Source organism: Microcaecilia unicolor, chromosome 1 (genome assembly GCF_901765095.1).
Source record: "Microcaecilia unicolor chromosome 1, aMicUni1.1, whole genome shotgun sequence".
Taxonomy (NCBI): domain Eukaryota; kingdom Metazoa; phylum Chordata; class Amphibia; order Gymnophiona; family Siphonopidae; genus Microcaecilia; species Microcaecilia unicolor.
This window is the reverse complement of record NC_044031.1, coordinates 659,726,383-659,745,771: the sequence shown is the minus strand read 5'-3', so window position 1 is coordinate 659,745,771 and position 19,389 is coordinate 659,726,383. Positions and strand designations below refer to the sequence as shown.

General features: G+C 43.0%; 1 protein-coding gene across 1 annotated transcript in view; it reads left to right on the top strand.

Moving 5' to 3' along the window:
* Positions 1-19,389, top strand: part of CSPG4 (chondroitin sulfate proteoglycan 4) — a 195,435-nt gene that overhangs the window by 80,245 nt on the left and 95,801 nt on the right. Inside the window, 1 exon segment of the mRNA XM_030186859.1 lies at positions 17,900-18,063. Coding sequence (XP_030042719.1) covers positions 17,900-18,063 — 164 coding nt within the window.

Below are 19,389 nucleotides of genomic sequence, written 5' to 3'. Positions count from 1 at the left end.
TTTCCTCCAAACACTAATTTGTTCTTATGGGTCATGTTTTTCTAGGCTGAGAAAGGAATTCAGCCCCCACATTTTTTCAAATTTGGAATTACCCATTGTTTATCAAACTAATCCTACTCCAACCCTAAGGACATCAATTGTTCCGAGCTGAAGGAGGAATTCACAGTCCACATGTATTTGGTTCTCGGCTTCCTCTCAAATTTCTCATCACTGAGGTAGCCCAGTCCTCGCATAGCCAGAACATCTTCCGGAATATTCATAGCTCTATAAATGCTCTATTTACTGTGATAATGGAAAATGATTGAAAAAAAAAGGGAGTGAGAAAATAGAAGCATGAAAAGAGAATTTTAGTGTATCCAAGGAAAGAGAATAAAGAAGGGGGACAGAAAAGGGATAAAGAAGACTGAATAGCAATTGATCAAAGTCTTGGATGACTCAGAGAAGTGATTCGACACACAATGACTGGCAGAAATGTCAGGGTTTTGGATCTGTATTTCTGATGCCAGCTGCAAGCTATTAAACACTCACTGCATTTCTATTGCTATACCAAGCAATGATGGCCATCTTCCTCATGCACTAACATCCCCCCTTCCACCCATCACCATCCCTAAATTCAAATCTCCTGCACAGGAAGTGAGTAATTTATTCACTGTGATTGCCTGCCAGAACTTTCTCACAGGAAAGTTATTCTTTCTGGAGCAGTTTTGTCTAGAAGGGATGCACAAGAAAACAGTCATCACCTCATTTAGAAAACAAACTGTTTAGGAAGTTCACACTCATAGCTTGGTCTTTTTCCATAAGGCCAGAAATAGATCCCTAGGAAGAATTTGTGGGAATTCCAATTTGGATATAACGTACCTTGCTATAAAAACTGACCACATCCTGTGCAAAAATAACGGTTTGTCTGGGATATAAATATGCAACTTCCATGTTTAGTGAATGCTTTTAAGATGGAAGGTCCTCGTGTCTGGACTGTTTTCCCAAGGTGCTTTTGTACTGCGCTCACCTCAGCTTCCTTCAAAAGAAAGCAAAAAACCTATTTACATTCTTGCTAGTTTTCTGATTTTAGCAACTGTGTACCTTGTGATATGCATTCTTTCTCTTGGGCCTTATTTTCAAAAAATCTTCAGCTTTGATTGCATTAAGATTGAACTGTAAAATAGCTGACTCTTTGCATCCATATTTTTCTGCATAGTTAAATGCATTATGTAGTACATTATTTCCTTTTACTATTTGTATTGATATTATTTTATCATATTTTCATGATATGTTATATCATAAATTCAATAAAATTTCTGGATTAAAAAGAAAAGATTGAACTGTAAAAGGCTTAACCGCATGCAGTGGGTTTCTTATTTACATAGTAACATAGTAGATGACGGCAGAGAAAGACCTGCACAGTACATCCAGTCTGCCCACAAGATAAACTCATATGTGCTACTTTATGTACCTCCCACCACCGGCTCTGCCACCCAATCTCCGCTAAGCTTCTGAGGATCCCTTCCTTCTGAACAGGATTCCTTTATGTTTATCCCACACATTTTTGAATTCTGTTACTGTTTTCATCTCCACCACCTCCCACGGGAGGGCATTCCAAGTATCCACCACTCTCTCCATGAAAAAATACTTCCTGACATTTTTCTTGAGTCTGCCCCCTTTCAATCTCATTTCATGTCCTCTAGTTCTACTGCCTTCCCATCTACGGAAAAGGTTTGTTTGCAGATTAATATCTTTCAATATTTGAACGTCTGTATCATATCACCCCTGTTTCTCCTTTCCTCCAGAGTATACATGTTCAGGTCAGCAAGCCTCTCCTCATACGTCTTATAACGCAAATCCCATACCATTCTCGTAGCTTTTCTTTGCACCGCTTCAATTCTTTTTACATCCTTAGCAAGATACGGCCTCCAAAACTGAACACAATACTCCAGGTGGGGCCTCAGCAACGACTTATACAGGGGCATCAACACCTCCTTTCTTCCGCTGATCACACCTCTCTCTATACAGCCTAGCAACCTTCTAGCTACGGCCACCGCCTTGTCACACTGTTTCGTCGCCTTCAGATCCTCAGATACTATCACCCCAAGATCCCTCTCCCCATCTGTACATATCAGACTCTCACCGCCTAACACATACATCTCCCGTATGTGTTAGGCGGTTCGTTTATATTGTAGGGTTGCATATTTGCTAGTGTACAGTGGGTTTATTAGGGCACCTAAACATTGATTGTATATGCAGATACCTATGAATGAACATGCGTACAATTTGCACATATAAAAACGTTCTAGCATACATACAATGCATGCATTAAAAATGAATGAGGGAAGAGAACCAAAAACACTACCTGAAAATCTTAAAACATTCATAAAATCCTACAACAAAACTGAATATTTTTTGCCATGCACATTTCTATCACATTGCACTCCAATCCAAAGTGTTTTGCAAGTAAAATGAACTCCTGTCCAAAAGGTTTATGGATACCTGAGATAGTGGGATATAAAAATGACTGTCTAATTCTTAAGGTGCAACAGGAGAAGCTGGATTGGAACTCTGTTCCTCATCCTATTACTCTAAGCCAAAAGAAAGTTAGATATAAAGAGGCTAGTGATAAAAATACTTTCATCCAAAGCATCCCCATGTTATGCATCCAACCAGGCATGTGGGTGTTGGCTGCATATGCTAGAGGATAGCCAAGTATAGTGTGGCTGACAATATTTGTCAACTGGGTGTGCCTATGGTAGCCTCTCTGTCCATCTCATGTATCAGCAGTATTTGCAGACCTTAAACTCCTGAATCAGTCTGTGTTATTTTTATTTTATTTATTTGTTACATTTTTATCCCACATTTTCTCACCTATTTGCAGGCTCAATGTGGCTTACATAGTACCGTATCGGCGGCACTCGCCAATTCCGGAATGAACAAATACAAGGCGATGTTGTGGTAGAATAAGGTTCATGTGTGACAGATACATTAGGGGATCTTAGAGAGGAAGAGTTAAGTTATGTCCATTACGAGCTTTGCAGATATTCAGGCTTTTATGTTGGGTCGGTGGGGTATGCCTTTTTGAACAGGTTTGTTTTTAGTGATTTCCGGAAATTTAGGTGGTCATACGCTGTTTTTACGACTTTTGGCAGTGCGTTCCATAGTTGTGCGCTTAAATAGGAAAAGCTGGATGCATAAGTTGATTTGTATTTGATTCTTTTGCAGCTTGGGTAGTGGAGATTTAGGTATGTTCGAGCTGATCCTATTGTGTTTCTGGTTGGCAGGTCTATGAGTATTCTGTCATGTATCCCGGGTTAAGACCTGCTGCCACTCCTCACTCACTCACTCTGAGCAACAGCTATCGCATCTGAGATCAGTGTCTGCCCAATCAGCTAACACCAAATCATTATTCCAAAGCTTTAGTCCTCATGTATTTGGGACTATTTAAAGAACAATAAGCAAATAGAATTATAGCTATCTATCACAGACTGGTCCCTCTGCATCAGGAACTCAGCAATAATGGCCTTTTTCACAGATGAGGCAGGACACTGATGAACTAGTTACATGCTTTTATAACTGCTCTAAATGGATGCTTCACCATGGGCATCTATTTATCAAATTGTACACATAGGACTAAATTCTACAAATGGTGCCTAAAAAATTGGCACCAAAAAAATAGGTGCCATTTATAGAAATAGTGCCAGGAACTGTGATTACATTTAGGTGCGACCATTTAGACCAACAAAACCTTGGTGTAAATCCCCACGCCTAAATTAGGCACAGTTCCCCATTATTCTATAACAAGGTGTATAAAATGTGGGAATGCCCCTAATTGCCCATGACCCTCTCATGGCCACACCCCCTTTTCGGACCCATACATAAAATTTATGCATAAGTCCCACATCTAAATTCAAGGCCACTGAGAGACTGAGCCAGGCTCAGGGCAGGGCCGCCACTGGGCCTGGGCCTGGGCCCACCCCCAGGATCGTCGCTGCTGCTGCCTCCCCCCTGCCGCAACTCCAAATACCTTGGCTAGCAGGGATCCTGAGGCCCCACCAGCAGAAGTCTTCCTCCAGCGCTGCTCTTCACTCCGACGCATAGCCTGCCCTGCCTCTCATGTAGCGCATGCTCAGTTTTAAAACCAAGCGTGCGCGGCCGGAGGGGAAAAGCAGCTGCTTGGCAGGCAATGTGGCAGAGTGAAGAGCAGCACTGGACGAAGACCTCTTCTGCTGATGGGGCCTGGGGGGGACCCCCCCCCCCCAGCCAAACTAGAAGCCCTGGCCTGAAACCCTGCTGTGTCTGCTCCTCCCCAGCTTCCAAGGGGGGGCCAGCGCCAGAGTTCTCTCTCTCCTGCTCCTGTCGGGACGCAATCACCCAGGTACCGTCAGGGGCAGGAGAGAGATCACAGCGTCGAGCCCCCCTTGGAAGCCCAGGCCTGGGGAATTTTGCCCCCAACCGCCCCCTCTCGGTGGCTGTACCTAAATTTACATGTGAAAATTGTAATTAAATCCAATTAACACCAATAATTGCTTGTTAAAAAGTCAATCAGCGCTAATTGGCTCATTATTCAATTAAATTGCCACGCAAATTGGGCATATGCCCAAATTTGCACATGCAATTTTTAGCAACTTTTATAGAATTTAGGAGATAGCCCTCTTGCGCAACTAAATCCAAAGTGCAATTACAAATGATAGCAATTCTTAGACATAGGTATTAAATTTTTTAAAGTTTTGGAGACTTTTTTTTCATACCAGTCTCATCAGGTTAGTAATAATTTACCACTTGGTCTAAAGTATCAACCTTCCTACGTTCTGTTTCGGAAGGATTTGAAAACTTTTTTTATTTAAGAAATTTGTGAACTCAGACATTTAAATGGATTTAACTATATATGTTTTATAAGAATTTATAACTATATATTTTTAAAATTGTAAGCCACTTCAGACCTATGTAGGAAATAAGAGGATTAAAAGTGTCAATGTAGATAAGATTAGATAGCTGTTCTGACCCTTTGTGGTCCATACTACAACCTATGGGGTTTAATATTACAGCAAGGCTTTAACTAACTTCTACAGCAAACATACACCTCCTTGCACCACTTAAATCAAAGTGCATTTATAAACAGCCACTAAATCAGAGATTCTCAATTGTTACTCTTAGCCTGTTTGTCTCTGTCACAGACTTTAGTCTCTACATTAACCTAATCAAGAGGTTATTTCTCCTAGGGCCTTGGTCAGTAACATCCCCAGCACACATACAGCCCCTAGATCGACCATAAGCAAATGCGTAGTTCTAGTGATACAGGAGTTGTCTTGCCTAGCTAGTATGTCTTTTCCCCAGCACGGACTAGCTGCCCATCTATGTCAAACTATAGGTGAATGATTTATTATGGTTTCTACTCAGGAACTTGCACAGCAAGGGGGACAATTCAAAAGGTTGCCCAAGTTTGGGCACGAAAATGCAGGGCACAGAGCACAAATTCTATAACAGCATAAATCGGTATTTGTGTGCCAATATTTAGGCATTTTCACTTACGCCATGTCAAAGGCAGGCATAAATGTGAGCGTATAAATGTTGCATTTTAGGATATGACTTAATAGTGTGCCTCCTCCTCCTGTGAATGTCCCCTTGCAGTTGCATGCTATGTGACTTCTACACTCACATTATGGAATACCGCTGAGCTCGCACAGTGCACTTAGGTGCATGAATGTAACATTCACATGTGTAAGTACAGTATTCTCTAATCTTAGCACACCAATGGTGCTTACATTTATGCACTAAGATTATGTTACTCCCAATCATTTCTCATTGGTAATTCACTCGCGTGTGATTAGCCAGTTAGATTATTGTAATCGGCTTTATGCAGGCTGTTCTATGAGACTCAGTTCATCTTTAATTTGGAGTGCCAGCCCCTGCCAGAAAACAGCAACCAGACTTTGGTTATTCCACTCCAATTCAGAGGCCAAGATGCAAAACTGAATGGCAAAATTGCTCAAAGTTTCTGACCCTCTGTTCAACACTGGCAGTTCAGCTGTGTCAAGACATCCCCTGCCAGACAGGTAACACCGAATCCCCAGTAAAACACTACTTTTGAAGTAGCCTTCGATGCAGATATTCCCTTCCACATAACAAGAAATCACTGATCAAAGGTTATGCTCATTAGAAAGAATAATCCGAATCACAGTTACCTGGTGCAAGGGTCCACCTTGGGGGGTCTGTGCTCAAGAAAAAGATCTAGATGTTGTTGTAGATAATACGCTGAAATCTTCTGCTCAACGTGCAGCAGCAGCCAAAAAAGCAAACAAGATGCTAGGAATTATTAGGAAAGGGATGGTGAATAAGACCAAAAATACTGTAATGCCTTTGTATTGCTTCACGGTGTATCCGCACCTTGAGTATTGCGTTCAGTTCTGGTCACCGTATCTCACAAAACATATAGCAGAATTAGAAAAGGTTAAAAGAAGAGCAATCAAAATGATAAAGGAGATGGAACTCCTCTTGTATGAGGAAAGGCTAAAGACGTTAGGGCTCTTCAGCTTGGAAAAGAGATGGGTGAAGGGAGATATGATTGAGGTCTACAAAATCCTGAGTGGTGTAGAATGAGTAGAAGTAAATCGATTTTTTACTCATTACAAAAGTACACAGACTAGGAGACACCCAAGGAAATTACATGGAAATACTTTTAAAACAAATAGGAGGAAATATTTTTTCACTCAACGAATAGTTAAGCTCTGGAACTTTTTGCCAGAGGATGTGGTAACAGCAGTTAGTGTATCTGGGTTTTAAAAAGGTTTGGACAAATTCCTGGAGGAAAAGTCCATAGTCTGCTATTGAGACAGACATGGAAAGCAACTGCTTGCCCTGGGATTTGTAGTATGGAGTGTTGTCATGATTTGGGTTTCTGTCAGGTTCTTGTGACTTGGCTTGGCCGCTGTTTGGAAAACAGGATACTGGGCTAGATGGACCATTGGTCTGACCCAGTATGGCTACTCTTATGTTCTTATGAATTTCAAATCAGGACATTCCTTAATAGTTAATTCCTGTGGCCCCGATACACAAGGGCTCATGGTAAAGCCACACAAAGATGTCTGAGCTTGTGGCTTCTACCGTGAGTGTAATACAGCAGCATGCTAGAAGCCAGCTGTGTGCAAATTTTGTGCACAGAAAATGTACAGCAAATGTGAGGGGAGTATCATGTGCCAGACAAATGCGGAAGGTATTACGGTAACTACAGCTTCTTGTGCGCATGTTCAAACCAAAAACGAAAGTGTCGGTATACATCAGTGCTTGTTTTTCTGTGCCTAAATATGAGCCTTGCACAAATTGTTTGCACTTTAAATTTAGGTGCAGATGTGTGCTTTCACTTTCAGTTTTGTTTGGATGTACATGCACACATTTGTTATTTACCAGATGCCTTTAAAACTTGCGCAAGCTTCCTTTCACTTGCTTCACAACAAGACAAAACCAGCACTTAAATGTAAAAGATTGACAAGAAATCCTCTCTGCAAAACTTTCTATACTACCTAGACCCTCGCGGAAGAATTCTCACATTGTGCACACACACGTCAAAAGTAGGTGTCGTACTGTCTGCGTTACACAGAATACCTTAAGGGGTCTTTTACAAAGGTGTGCTTGTATTTTTAACGTGCTCTAATGGTTAGTACATGCTAAACACTAGAGACGCCCATAGGAATATATGGCCATCTCTAGCGTTTAGCACACACTTATTTTTAGCGCCCCGCTAAAAACGCTAGTGCATCTTTGTAAAAGGGGCCCTTAGCTCGTTAGCAAGCACTTTAATACAACCTGTGCTGTGTCTTCCTGTGTGAGCTAACACCAGCGCACAATCTCTCTGTGCATCACTTACACGGTACAACTCGCATTCTTCTGCATCATCAGCCCCTGTGTGTTCAGCTTCCCACTCTTAAAAACACCAGATTGGCCCATTTCCTCCAGCTAAATGTTGCTCCCTTTCTAAAGGAACATCTCCTGTTAGGCAACCCCAAACAAGACATGATTTTTTTTTAATAGTCTACAGCACTGAGTCACAGCTACTTACTTGGGTTGGAAAGGAATCTGCTGCTTTGAGAAATAAGCAACCTGCACAAGAGGCCAACTAACAGTAGTGACAGCCAGTTAAGAGAGAGAGATCCATGCTAAAGGGATGAAGGGTAACGGCAGCCTGAGCCAAAGACGTACACAAGATCAGAGGCAGCTCCAAAAAGGAGGGCCGTAACTAGGAGTGGGTGAGAGAGGCAGCAGGGTGCAAAACCTCTTGGGGGCTGAAAAATGCCTGAAATGCAAGTGTCCGCCCGCAATGGATGGAAAGCTGGGAAAAGTCTGCTTCAACATACTACTATCCAGGTTGGGAGGGGAGTGAGAAAAGAAGACTAGGGATCAAAGTAGAGGGAGATAAGATCAGAGATCAAGTTAAAGATAGGGCGGTGGGGGACTCAAATAACATGGCTGCCTCATGAGCTGAAATGTCTAAGAATGGCTCTGCCAGAAAGTCTTCTACATTCCTAACCAGAGCTGGATAAAGAGGAATAATCTGAATCAGTGTAAGATGTCATTCCTAGAAATGTTATTCACACACCGAAAGGATCCATTCCTAGCTGTTGCCACACCTTACAGGAAATTATGGATTTGCATTTTAGATAAGGGGATAATTCTGTAAAGTGCTCTATCATTTATTTCACTGAATGCACATGTACATTTTTAGAACAGCACATACAAAATTCTGCCTTTGCTATTCCGTAAATATGCACATATCTTACATAAAGCATATTTTACATATGGACATAAACATAGGTCTATAAACTACATACGTGTTAAGCTCTTAATCTATAAAAGTATGGGAGTGGTTGCTTTCCTTTATAGCAGTGATTCTCAACCAGTGTGTCAGGACACACTGCTGTGTCACCAAGAGGTGGCAGGTGTGTCACCAAAAATTTGACAAATTAGACAGCAAGCCTGCACTTTACCTAACAACTACCTGTGCCTGCAAGCTCTGCAAGCTAGAGAGAGCAAAAACCCAGAGAGTCAAGTACTCGAAATCTCCATTAACTGGTCCCTATTTGTACTTCCTCACTACCTCCAATGATAACTATTGCCAGCAGCCCCAACTAGCAATATTGCAGATCTGCTGTTCATAGGTTCTGGATAGCATATTTGCAGGGTTTTGTGTTACTGTAAGCAGTGTTGCCAGGTACTCGGCCCGAAACCCACCCAAAAAGTTCACACCCCCACCCCCGCCGTCATCAACCCCGCCCCCACCGTCATCGACTCCGCCTCTGCCGTCATCGGCCCCGCCCCTCCATCATAGGTCCCGCCTCCTCCGTCATCGGCCCGCCCAAAACGTCACTAGCCCCGCCCAAAACGTCACTAGCCCCGCCCCCAGCGGCCCAAAAAACCGCACAAAAAAACACCGAAAAAAACCAAAAACCAGCCCAAAAAACCGCGACCCACAGCGGGCAAAAATTTCCCACAGCAGGTCGCGGAAAACCGCCCAATTGGCAACCTTGACTGTAAGGGGGTTTATAGAACTCTGCCCCTCGCCCTTAAGAACAGTCCCTTAGACAGCCTGAGCCACCTTAAGAGCACTAGTTCTGCTGGAAGGAAGTGAACTGGGAGGAGGGGTGGAGCCTAAACCAGGAAGTATATAAGACAGAGCCTGAGTGAGATTAAGGAGGCCCAGAGAAGGAAAGGGAATGGGAATGGGACTTAGACTTATATACTGCTTTTCTGTGGGTTTTCCAACTACATTCAAAGTGGTTTACATATTATATGCTGGTACTTATTTGTATCTGGGACAATGGAGGGTTAAGTGACTTGCCCATAGTCACAAGGAGCTGCAGTGGGAATCAAACCCAGTTCCCCAGGATCAGAGTCTGCTGCACTAACCACTAGGCTACTCCTCCACTCACAGAGAAGAAGGAATCGAAGCCCCAGTGTTTGCGACCACAAACTATGGTTAAGAATTGTGGCCTGGCTGAAGTAAGCCCCTTTTGCTTCTTGTTTGAGACTGGCATGCCTTGCTCTGAGGTCTGGCTGGATCCAGACCCTAATATTCAGAGAAGAACCAAGAAAGACTAACAGATTATGTTTGGGGCGGGACCACCCTACAGGCCACAGACTGTATTCAGGCCTTGCCAGCCTGAGACTTGCTTAAGACTGCTTATTGAACCACAGAGGCATTCTATCTTTTGCTCATGGTCCTGTGATATAACAGGTCTCAGGATTCAATAGAAATGCTAAGTAGTAGTAGTAGTAATTAAATAAACACTTGTTTTCATTTATTTCCCTTTGCAGACCTGCCAAGTCTCCCGCATTCAGCGGGAGACTCCCGCTTTGGTGGGTCATCTCCTGCACTCCTGCCTGTCTAGTTGTACCTGGGGCAGTGGAGGATGAAGTCACTTGCTCAAAGTCATAATGGGTGTTACTGGGAGAGGTGGGATTTGAACTCTGGCTACTCCTCCACTCCAGTAGAGATGGTTCGCCAGAGAAGGAAATCACAGCCCTTAATTCCAAGACACTCCACTGTGTGTGTGTGATTTCATGAGTATCCAGACCAAACACTGTCATTTATTGCCACTTTCTAGACCCAGATTTAGACACAGACAAGATATGCAACTGCCTAGAGTGCCAGATGTTGATTGCACCAAATACTTGGGCCAAAGAGTCTGCTCCACTTACTTTAGGGCCATGTGCTGGTGCGCTGTGGCACTGTGGCTTTCCTCTAACCTGATTTTATCATGAATAGATCATTTTTTACTGTATTCCACTTTAACTTTTTTGCTTAACTTCGCTGTTACAATGTTCATTTTGTTCAAAAGATTTAGAGATCTGGTATCTTTATCTTGTACCTGTTGCCTGGTATAGAACTGCATATGTGAAAAGGATACCTGTGTTGCAGCTGTCCACATTTGATTGTAAATAAATCTTTGAATCAGTTCCACTTCCAAGTTTTTCTGTCTGCAAGAGCCAACAACCTATTTAGAATGGATACAATGCCCCCGCCACACCAGGACACTCTATAGTTTGATATATTGATGTTTTGTTTTTTCTGTTTTGTTTTAATATTACAAAACATCTGTGTGCTGAAGCCTGTTAGATCCAGGTCAGTTTCCCTGTGAATCAGAGGCAGCCATGGTGCTTGCTCCTCTCTGTAAATGTATATTTCCTAACCTTTATTGGTCTTGTCTTTATTTAATTTTAGCAGCTCAGTAATGATAGTGATACAGAGAACATTAAATATAATTACAGTTATTCATTAGCTCTCTTGGTAATGTTAACTTCTTATCTCATCCAGTCTGCTGCCTTCCTTTATGATCCCTGTTTAAATGAAGGGCCAGATCATTATTATTATTCCTGATTTAGAGGCATAGTTAGTAAGCTCTTTGAGCAGGGACTGTCTTTCTTCTATGTTTGTACAGTGCTGCGTATGCCTTGTAGCGCTATAGAAATTCTAAATAGTAGTAGTAGTAGTAGTTATCAACATGGGCAACCATTAAGGGGGGAAGTTGTCAATGTGGGCTGCTGTTAAGATGGGTTATTCTACTACTAACTCATACTGTTTTAGCAGAGGTCCCATTTTATGCAATGAGACCTAATTTGAGATGTTTTTCTCTGCTGTGCATGCAAATCACAAGGGGGCATGTTGTGGGTTGGGATTTGGGTGTTTCCAAAACTTGGACGTTTTTCTGACATAATGGAACAAAGCAAAAATGTCCAGGGCTAAAAGTTAGACGTTTTGGTCTAGACCTCTTTCAATCACGACTAAGTCACAAAAAGGTGTCCCAAATGACCAGAAGATCCACTGAAAGGATTAAGGCATGAGCTCCCCTTACTCCCTCAGTGGCCACTGACCCCCTCCCACCTCCCAAAGATGTGAAAGAAGCAGTACATACCAGCCTCTATGACAGCTTCAGATGTTATGGCTGATTCCTATTAGAACAGCAAGCAGATCCCTGGAGTAGCCTAGTGATCAGTGAAGTGCACTGTTGAGAAGGGGGCCCAGATACAAATCAAGGTCAGGCATACATATAAAGTAGCACATATGAGTTTCTCTTGTTGGGCAGACTGGATGGACCATACAGGTCTTTTTCTGCCATCACCTACTATGTTACTATGTTCTGATCTTCATCTGGCTTTCCAGTTTTTTGAGACCCCCTGACTTCCCTACTCTCTGGAATCTGCTCTCTGGTCTTGCCTATGGATGTCAAAATTTTAAATCCAGCCTTGCCACACGTTCACACTGTGCCCCCTCTTTGCTTTCCCTGTCTCTTCTATGGAGGGCAAAAATGAGCAGGAGAACCAATGATGCTGCTGCAGGCACTGAAGGTAGCTCAGTAAGAGTGCCAGAGCTCTGAACCCTGAGCGAGGATGTGTCAGGCCAGTTGTTATGTGTGTAATACAAGATGGGAGAGGCAGGCAGTGGAGGGAAGCAGGGAATGACAGCAGACTTGTCCAGTGTCTTGCATCCTCCCATTTAAAAAACAAATTCTTTCATTCAGGGTACTCTGAGCTCATTTACTTCTCCCTCCCCTCCAGTGCAGGCCCAGGATCCGCTTCCTGTGTGCATCCATCAGTTAGAGTCCACACACAGGGCATTTTTGTTTTTCCTCTTCTCTGAGGGAATGGAAGTGTGGTATATAATAATAATAAAGAAAAAGCTTGTCAAACACAGCCTATAATCATTGGCCTGAAGCTTGGAAACAGTGACTGAAGAGTTTCAGAGTTTCTAAAAATTTCTGTCTCCTGCAGTATGTCCAGTTACCACCTCCTCCCTTTGTGTGCTCTTGTCCAACAAACTGGGGGAAAAAATGTTTTCCTTAGGGACATTTTAAACAGTGAGCCGAGTATTTTTAGCCTTGGTACAGAACATGAGCAAGAGAGTGAAAGATCATTCTCATTTCTTTGCATTTTGCCTTTTCACATACACTCCTTGTCTGCTCTGTAAAATGTTGAGCAGTGCTGGGTGATGCTGAGAGCTGTAAAAGTCACACAGCACCATGTGATCATAGGAGCTGTAAAAGTCTGCCCAGAGCTATGTGACTCTAAAATCCCTTCTTTATTAAAAACCATATTAAGATTTTAACATTGGTTGTAATGCACATTAAAGGGGGAATTCTATACATGGGACTAAAGTTGTGCGTGAAAATTTGGCAGTGTGGCCAAATTACACGTGCAACATAATTGATTAACAAGCCAATCAGCACCGATAATTGGGCGATAACAAAACAATTATTGACACTAATTAGAATATATACACAAAACTTTCTAAGCATATTCTATAAAGTGGTGCGTGTAAATTCTAAAGCACAGATCTCAAAAGAGGGCGTGGCCATGGGAGGTGTATGGGCGGGCTGTGGGCATTCCTAAAAATGACACGCATTGTTATAGAATATGCCTGATCTGTGCCTAAATTAGGCAGGGGCATTTATACCAGGTTTTAGTTGGTATAAATGGCCACGCCTAAATTTTAAGGTCCAAGAAAAAAACAGGGTAATCAATCTGCAAACTCCAAGATGGAAAACAGACAAAGCAGATACGTATATGAAGAACAATATTTAATCAATTAAAATCAAAATGAAATTAACAAGCCCGACACAGACCGTGTTTCGCCCAACTGGGCTGCATCAGGGGCTAATGTATATCTCTCTGTATGATCATATAATTTCCACTTACATTGAGCCTGCAAATAGGTGGGAAAATGTGGGATACAAATGCAACAAAATAAATAAATAAATATCTATTTGTTGAGTTCACAATTGCTCAGTAGAAAAGCACACCTTAACAGATGTCACTTTAAAAAGAAAAATCTTTCAAAAAACCGTCAGTCGACATATACCACAATAAAGACTGTGGTATATGTCGACTGACGTTTTTTTTTTTACAGCAGTAATCCCATATATTATTCCTTATTAAGCATCCATTATAACTCAGTTGCTTTACATTAATATTCACTTATCTCCATTGCTTTTATTCCAGTGACTGTGATTCCCACATGTATGTCAAATAACGTCTTGTCCGAATCTCAGATGACGTCTGCAAATGGTGAAACGCAGTCAGGAAGCCGGTGGCTGCTGCCTGGCTTTCTCTGAATTTTGGAGGCAGGGGTCTCTCTGCGCACAGTTCCTTCCTTTCTTCTGAAAGTGGTATCAGCATTTCATCTCAACCAATCTGTGGAGCTTCTGTCCTTTTGTAGAGAGGACGAGGAGGCTTACTATTCTTCGCTGAAGTTTCTTGATGTGCATAGAGTCCTCATTAGATATCTGGAAGTCATGAATGAGTGCTTTTTGGTAAACAGAGGTTTGGCCTCATTGCTTCCAAGTCCACAATTGCTAGATGGCTGAAGGAGACTATTGCGTCAGCTTATTTGCTTGCAGGGATGCAGGCCCCTCAGGTCTTGTGGGCTCATTCTGCGATGTATACATCGACATCCTGGGTAGAGACTACCTCACTGTCTATGGTGGATGTTTGCAGTCCACACTGCATACCTTTGCCAAACACTGCAGGGTGGACATTGCGGTGTGCTCAGAGGCCAGTTTGAGGGTTTTGGTCCTCAGGGCGGTGACGCGCACGATCCCACCCATCCCACGGGTTCTGGAATAGTGGGAAGCTACATAATGGAAGTAGAAATTAGGTCTTACCTGATAATTTTCTTTCCATTAGTCCTTCCCACTATTTAAGAGGCCCACCTGAGGTTTCAGAGATGTTTAGTCAGTGCGAAGTAATGGGTCAAATAATGACTGTCACCTTGCATGGTGCTTCCTGCATATCTCTTGTTCTCTACAAGTTGTCCAGAGATGAGAGAGGTGTTTGCTTACCTGGTTAGTGTTAGGTTAGCAAGTTGTTTAACATCGTGTTTATGATTTATTATTATTAACATTTGTATAGCGCTACCAGACGCATGCAGCGCTGAACACCTGACATAGAGAGACAGTCCCTGCTCGATAGAGCTTACAATCTAAAAAATCCTTACTGCCTGTCTACATAAATACTGCGGAACTGGACTGGATGCCAAGAAAGATATGTCTCCGTTCAATTTTCAGTTCTCTACCTCTGCCTGCTGGTTGATGGACACAACTACCCCCACAGGTTCTAGAATAGTGGGAAGGAGTAATGGAAAGAAAATTATCAGGTAAAACCTAATTTCTCCTTTCATAAAGTCACCATTACATGTGGAGATCCACAGCAAACTGAGATTTCAAGGGGGTTTGGTGGGGGCATGCCTTGGGAAGGACAGAAATCTACACCTTTATGCCTTATTTTATAAGGGGGACACATGTTATGTGAAGAAATTTGCCCACCAGCTCAAGGGCAGGCCCAGATTTTTAAAAAGTGCTTGTTTCAGCCAGAGCTTTACACAAGGGAGTCAATCTCCTTAATCTTCCGTTGTTTAATTCTGCCTCCATAATGAAGAAAAATAAAAATTGTGGCCTCAATACTTGGGGAAATTTACACATCTAGGTTTATAAAATGGGACAGTTACACATGGAAGTGGTGCCACTTACACGTTGGCATTGTAAAAGTTTGGTACCACCCAGATGCTGCCAGGTCAAAATTGTTTCCGTAAATATATTTGTAAAATGACTACCCCCTCTGTGCAGGCTGGCAAATACATGTGCAATTTTGCATTCTTTATTGGTATTTTACAAAGGCTCTACCTTTGGCAAAGACTTTTGTAAAATACCACCAGAACTGAGCACATCCTATCCTGGATGACTGAATTCTGATCTCAACACTCAATGTAAAATAGGCCTTTCCATACCCAGATACCAGGAATGGAAAAGTAGTCTAAGTTAGAGCAGTGTGCTGAGAACCATGGAAACCTGGTTCAAATCTCACTGCAGCTCCTTGTGATATTGGGCAAGTCATTTAGCCTTCATTGCCTCATGGACAAACTAAGTGGCCAATGCAGAAGGTTACCACAAGCTCAGCCACACGGTTACCGCAAAGTATACATACAAGTTACTGGCCGAGCAATGCAATAACAAGGTTCAGTTCAGGTTTAACTCATGTGGTATACCTGGCTGCACGTTGCATTCAAGAATGCATATGAGGCCATTAAGTATACCCTCAGCCTGCCAACCCAACTCCTCCGTGTCCAGCTTAATAAAAAAATATCATGGTATCTAGTTTACCCCCCCCCCCCCCCCCCCCAGACACTAGGGAATTTTTTTTTTATTAAGCTAGGGGGTAAGGGGATTGGGTCAACAGGGTGAGGGTGCTAGTATACACCAGGGATTGGAAGTTTGGTTTAGGGAGGGAAGGGAGCTGATGCACATGCTGGCGGTTTATTTTTGTTTGGGGGGGGGGGGGTTGTTGCCTTTCCTGTCAGTGCTTGAGCCAATCACCACTCATTTACTGACAGGAAGCAGTGGCATAGCCTTGGGGGGGGGGGGGGTCTTGGGTGTCTTGAACCCCCCTCCCTCTTCCCCCCCCCCTCCCCCACACACATTTTTGGCTCAGGCTCTACAACTGGACTACCCTTTGACTCACTGGTGGGGATGCTTACACCCTTTTCAGTTGTTGCTCAAGGTGAGTTACATTCCTGTCCCCAGAGGGCTTACAATCTAAGGTGCTGATGCAGAAAGCTTTGCAGCAGAGACGATTCAGTGTATGGATCTACTGTGAAATTAGAAATCCCAAAATACCACAGTGTGCTGTAGGCAAAGATCATGCAAATTACTGCCACATTAAAATCATAGCAGTAATCTGCAGCTCATTGCTATATGTCACCCTTCTTGTCAGGGGCATAGCCAGAATTGGATTTTTTTAGGGGGGGCTCAGAGGTGGACTGAGGGGGCAACACATTTCCTCTCCCCCTCCCCACTGCTTTCCTTACCTTTGCAGGTGGGGATGTCCAATCCTAGCCAGCTGATGTGATCTGCTGCCAAAACTGCCCCAGTAGGGAAGAAGTCGGTGGCCTCCCTTTCTACCACGAGGAGTGCCGATGTCAGCAGCAGGAAGGAAGGAAGGCCACTGACTTCTTTCCTACTGGGGCAGTTCCGGCAGCAGATCACATCAGCTGGCTAGGATTGGACATCCCCACCTGCAAAGGTAAGGAAAGCAGTGGGGAGGGGGAGAGGAAATGTGTTGCCCCCTCAGTCCACCTCTGAGCCCCCCCTAAAAAAATCCAATTCTGGCTATGCCCCTGACAAGAAGGGTGACATATAGCAATGAGCTGCAGATTACTGCTATGATTTTAATGTGGCAGTAATTTGCATGATCTTTGCCTACAGCACACTGTGGTATTTTGGGATTTCTAATTTCACAGTAGATCCATACACTGAATCGTCTCTGCTGCAAAGCTTTCTGCATCAGCACCTTAGATTGTAAGCCCTCTGGGGACAGGAATGTAACTCACCTTGAGCAACAACTGAAAAGGGTGTAAGCTAAATCCAAATATTATCTGACTCTGTGGATTTTTGCAATTAGGAACACCACTGAAAATTTACCTCACAACTCTATATAAACTGGGGCACTGCTATAATGATCCTTATTTAAAACCCCTGCAGATATTTTGCTGACAAATATGTGAAAATTAGGCTGAGGGAAAGAGAAGTTTTATTTTTTAATGAAGATGCACAAATGTAAAAAGAAAATAAGGACAAAAGAGAAAGGGGACCTAGGAATATGAATAAAACAGAAGGCAACAGAATTGAGATATGACAACAGAGATATTTTAAGAAACTAGCTTACGCCACTTTTTTCAGATGGATATTTGATCAGAGAAAGAACAGATGTTTGCTATGTGAATTTTTAGGAGAAAAAAAATGACAACATTTCTAGCCAAAGAGAGGAAGTCTTGCTTCTAAAGAGGGAGAACATGAGAAACGGCTCAGCTCTGTAGAGTGTCTTGCATATGGGACCCAAGAACTAACAAGAATACTCTTATCTTTTTCCCTGCTAGCATCTTTCTTTGGGCAGAGTTATGTGAAGGTGCCACTGGAGGATGCTCCAAGCAAGATCAAGCTCCACCTGCAGTTTTTTACTGGGCAGCGGACTGGTCTCCTTTTCCTGGCTGCAGGACAGTCGAACTATCTCCTGGTAGAGCTTCGATCAGGGACTCTGCAGGTACCCAGGGTCCTTCCTTTCCTATGTGCTCTCTTTTCCATACCCTCGTACTTGCATCTTGAAGTCTCCTAAGGAACTTGGACTTTTGACATTAGGCTTCCAAATTAAATGGGATTTCAGATGTTCTGTGGTGACTAGTGTGTTCTAGATGTAATACTGAGGACCTTTAAGGACATGGGTCATATCATAGCTTCTGTGTAGTTAGTCATTGCTATAGTCAAATTAAGGACAGCGGGAAGATGTGCAGAACAAGTCAGCCAGTAAAAAGCAGCATGAATCAGGCAGGTTACTGTCTCCTGCAAGGCCTCACTAATGGCAAAGAAGCTAGAGGGACCCTAGCAGAAAATGAATGATGACCCTTGCACTGTATTTTACTATCCAGCACCGGATGGAAAGTTCAGACAGCACTGTAATTGTGGTAAATCTAAGAAAAATGAAGCTTCTTTTATGTTCCCCACAGTTAAAGCACTGCTGCTCTGTGCCTCCTTCCTTCCCCCAAACCCCTTTTCTCATCTTGGCCTTCGGTACTCTTTTCCTTTCATCTCTTCTTCTTATCCTCACCCTATCTTCTTTTCTCCAACTTCTTGCCTTCTCTTGCCAATTGCCCCAACTGAACAAAGCCTACAATCTGTCAGCAGCTGCAGAAAATCAACAGATCAAACCCAGGGGAAGCATGCATTGAATATATGAAATTATAGTATTGATGATCCCAAAATGAAAGCATCATGTTACCATATCATAATCATAGTGCACCATAGCCACCAACCCGTTATTACAGGCAGACCGATGAAAACAGCTAGAATCAAATGGGTTCAGGAAGGATTTTCTTGAAGGGACACAAAGATAAAGGAGTTGATTTATTCCTGGTGGATTTGGCTTACAGAAGATGAATAGCAACCAATATCAAATTTTCCTGAATATCTACTCTCAGAAAAGATTTTTGGCTGCAACACTTTAGGGCTCATTTTCAAAGCACTTAGACTTACAAAGTTCCATAGTAACCTATGTAAGTCTAAGTGTCATGACTTGGGGTGAGACATCAGGCTGCAGCCGAGACACCAGGGTAAGACTGAACTGAAGACAAGGTTGGAGCTCGAAGATAGAACTGGAGCTTGTAGACAGGGCTGGAGCTTGCAGACAGGGCTGGAGGTGGAGAAGAGGGCTGGAGCAAGGTTGGAACACAGAGCAAGAGCAGGGCTAGAACAAGAGACAAACTGGAACAAGGCTGCAACACACACTAGACAACTCTAGGAGACCTGTTGCAAAGGCGCTGGCTGGGAGTCAGGAACTTCCTTAAATACTACCAGACAGAAAGTGATGACATCA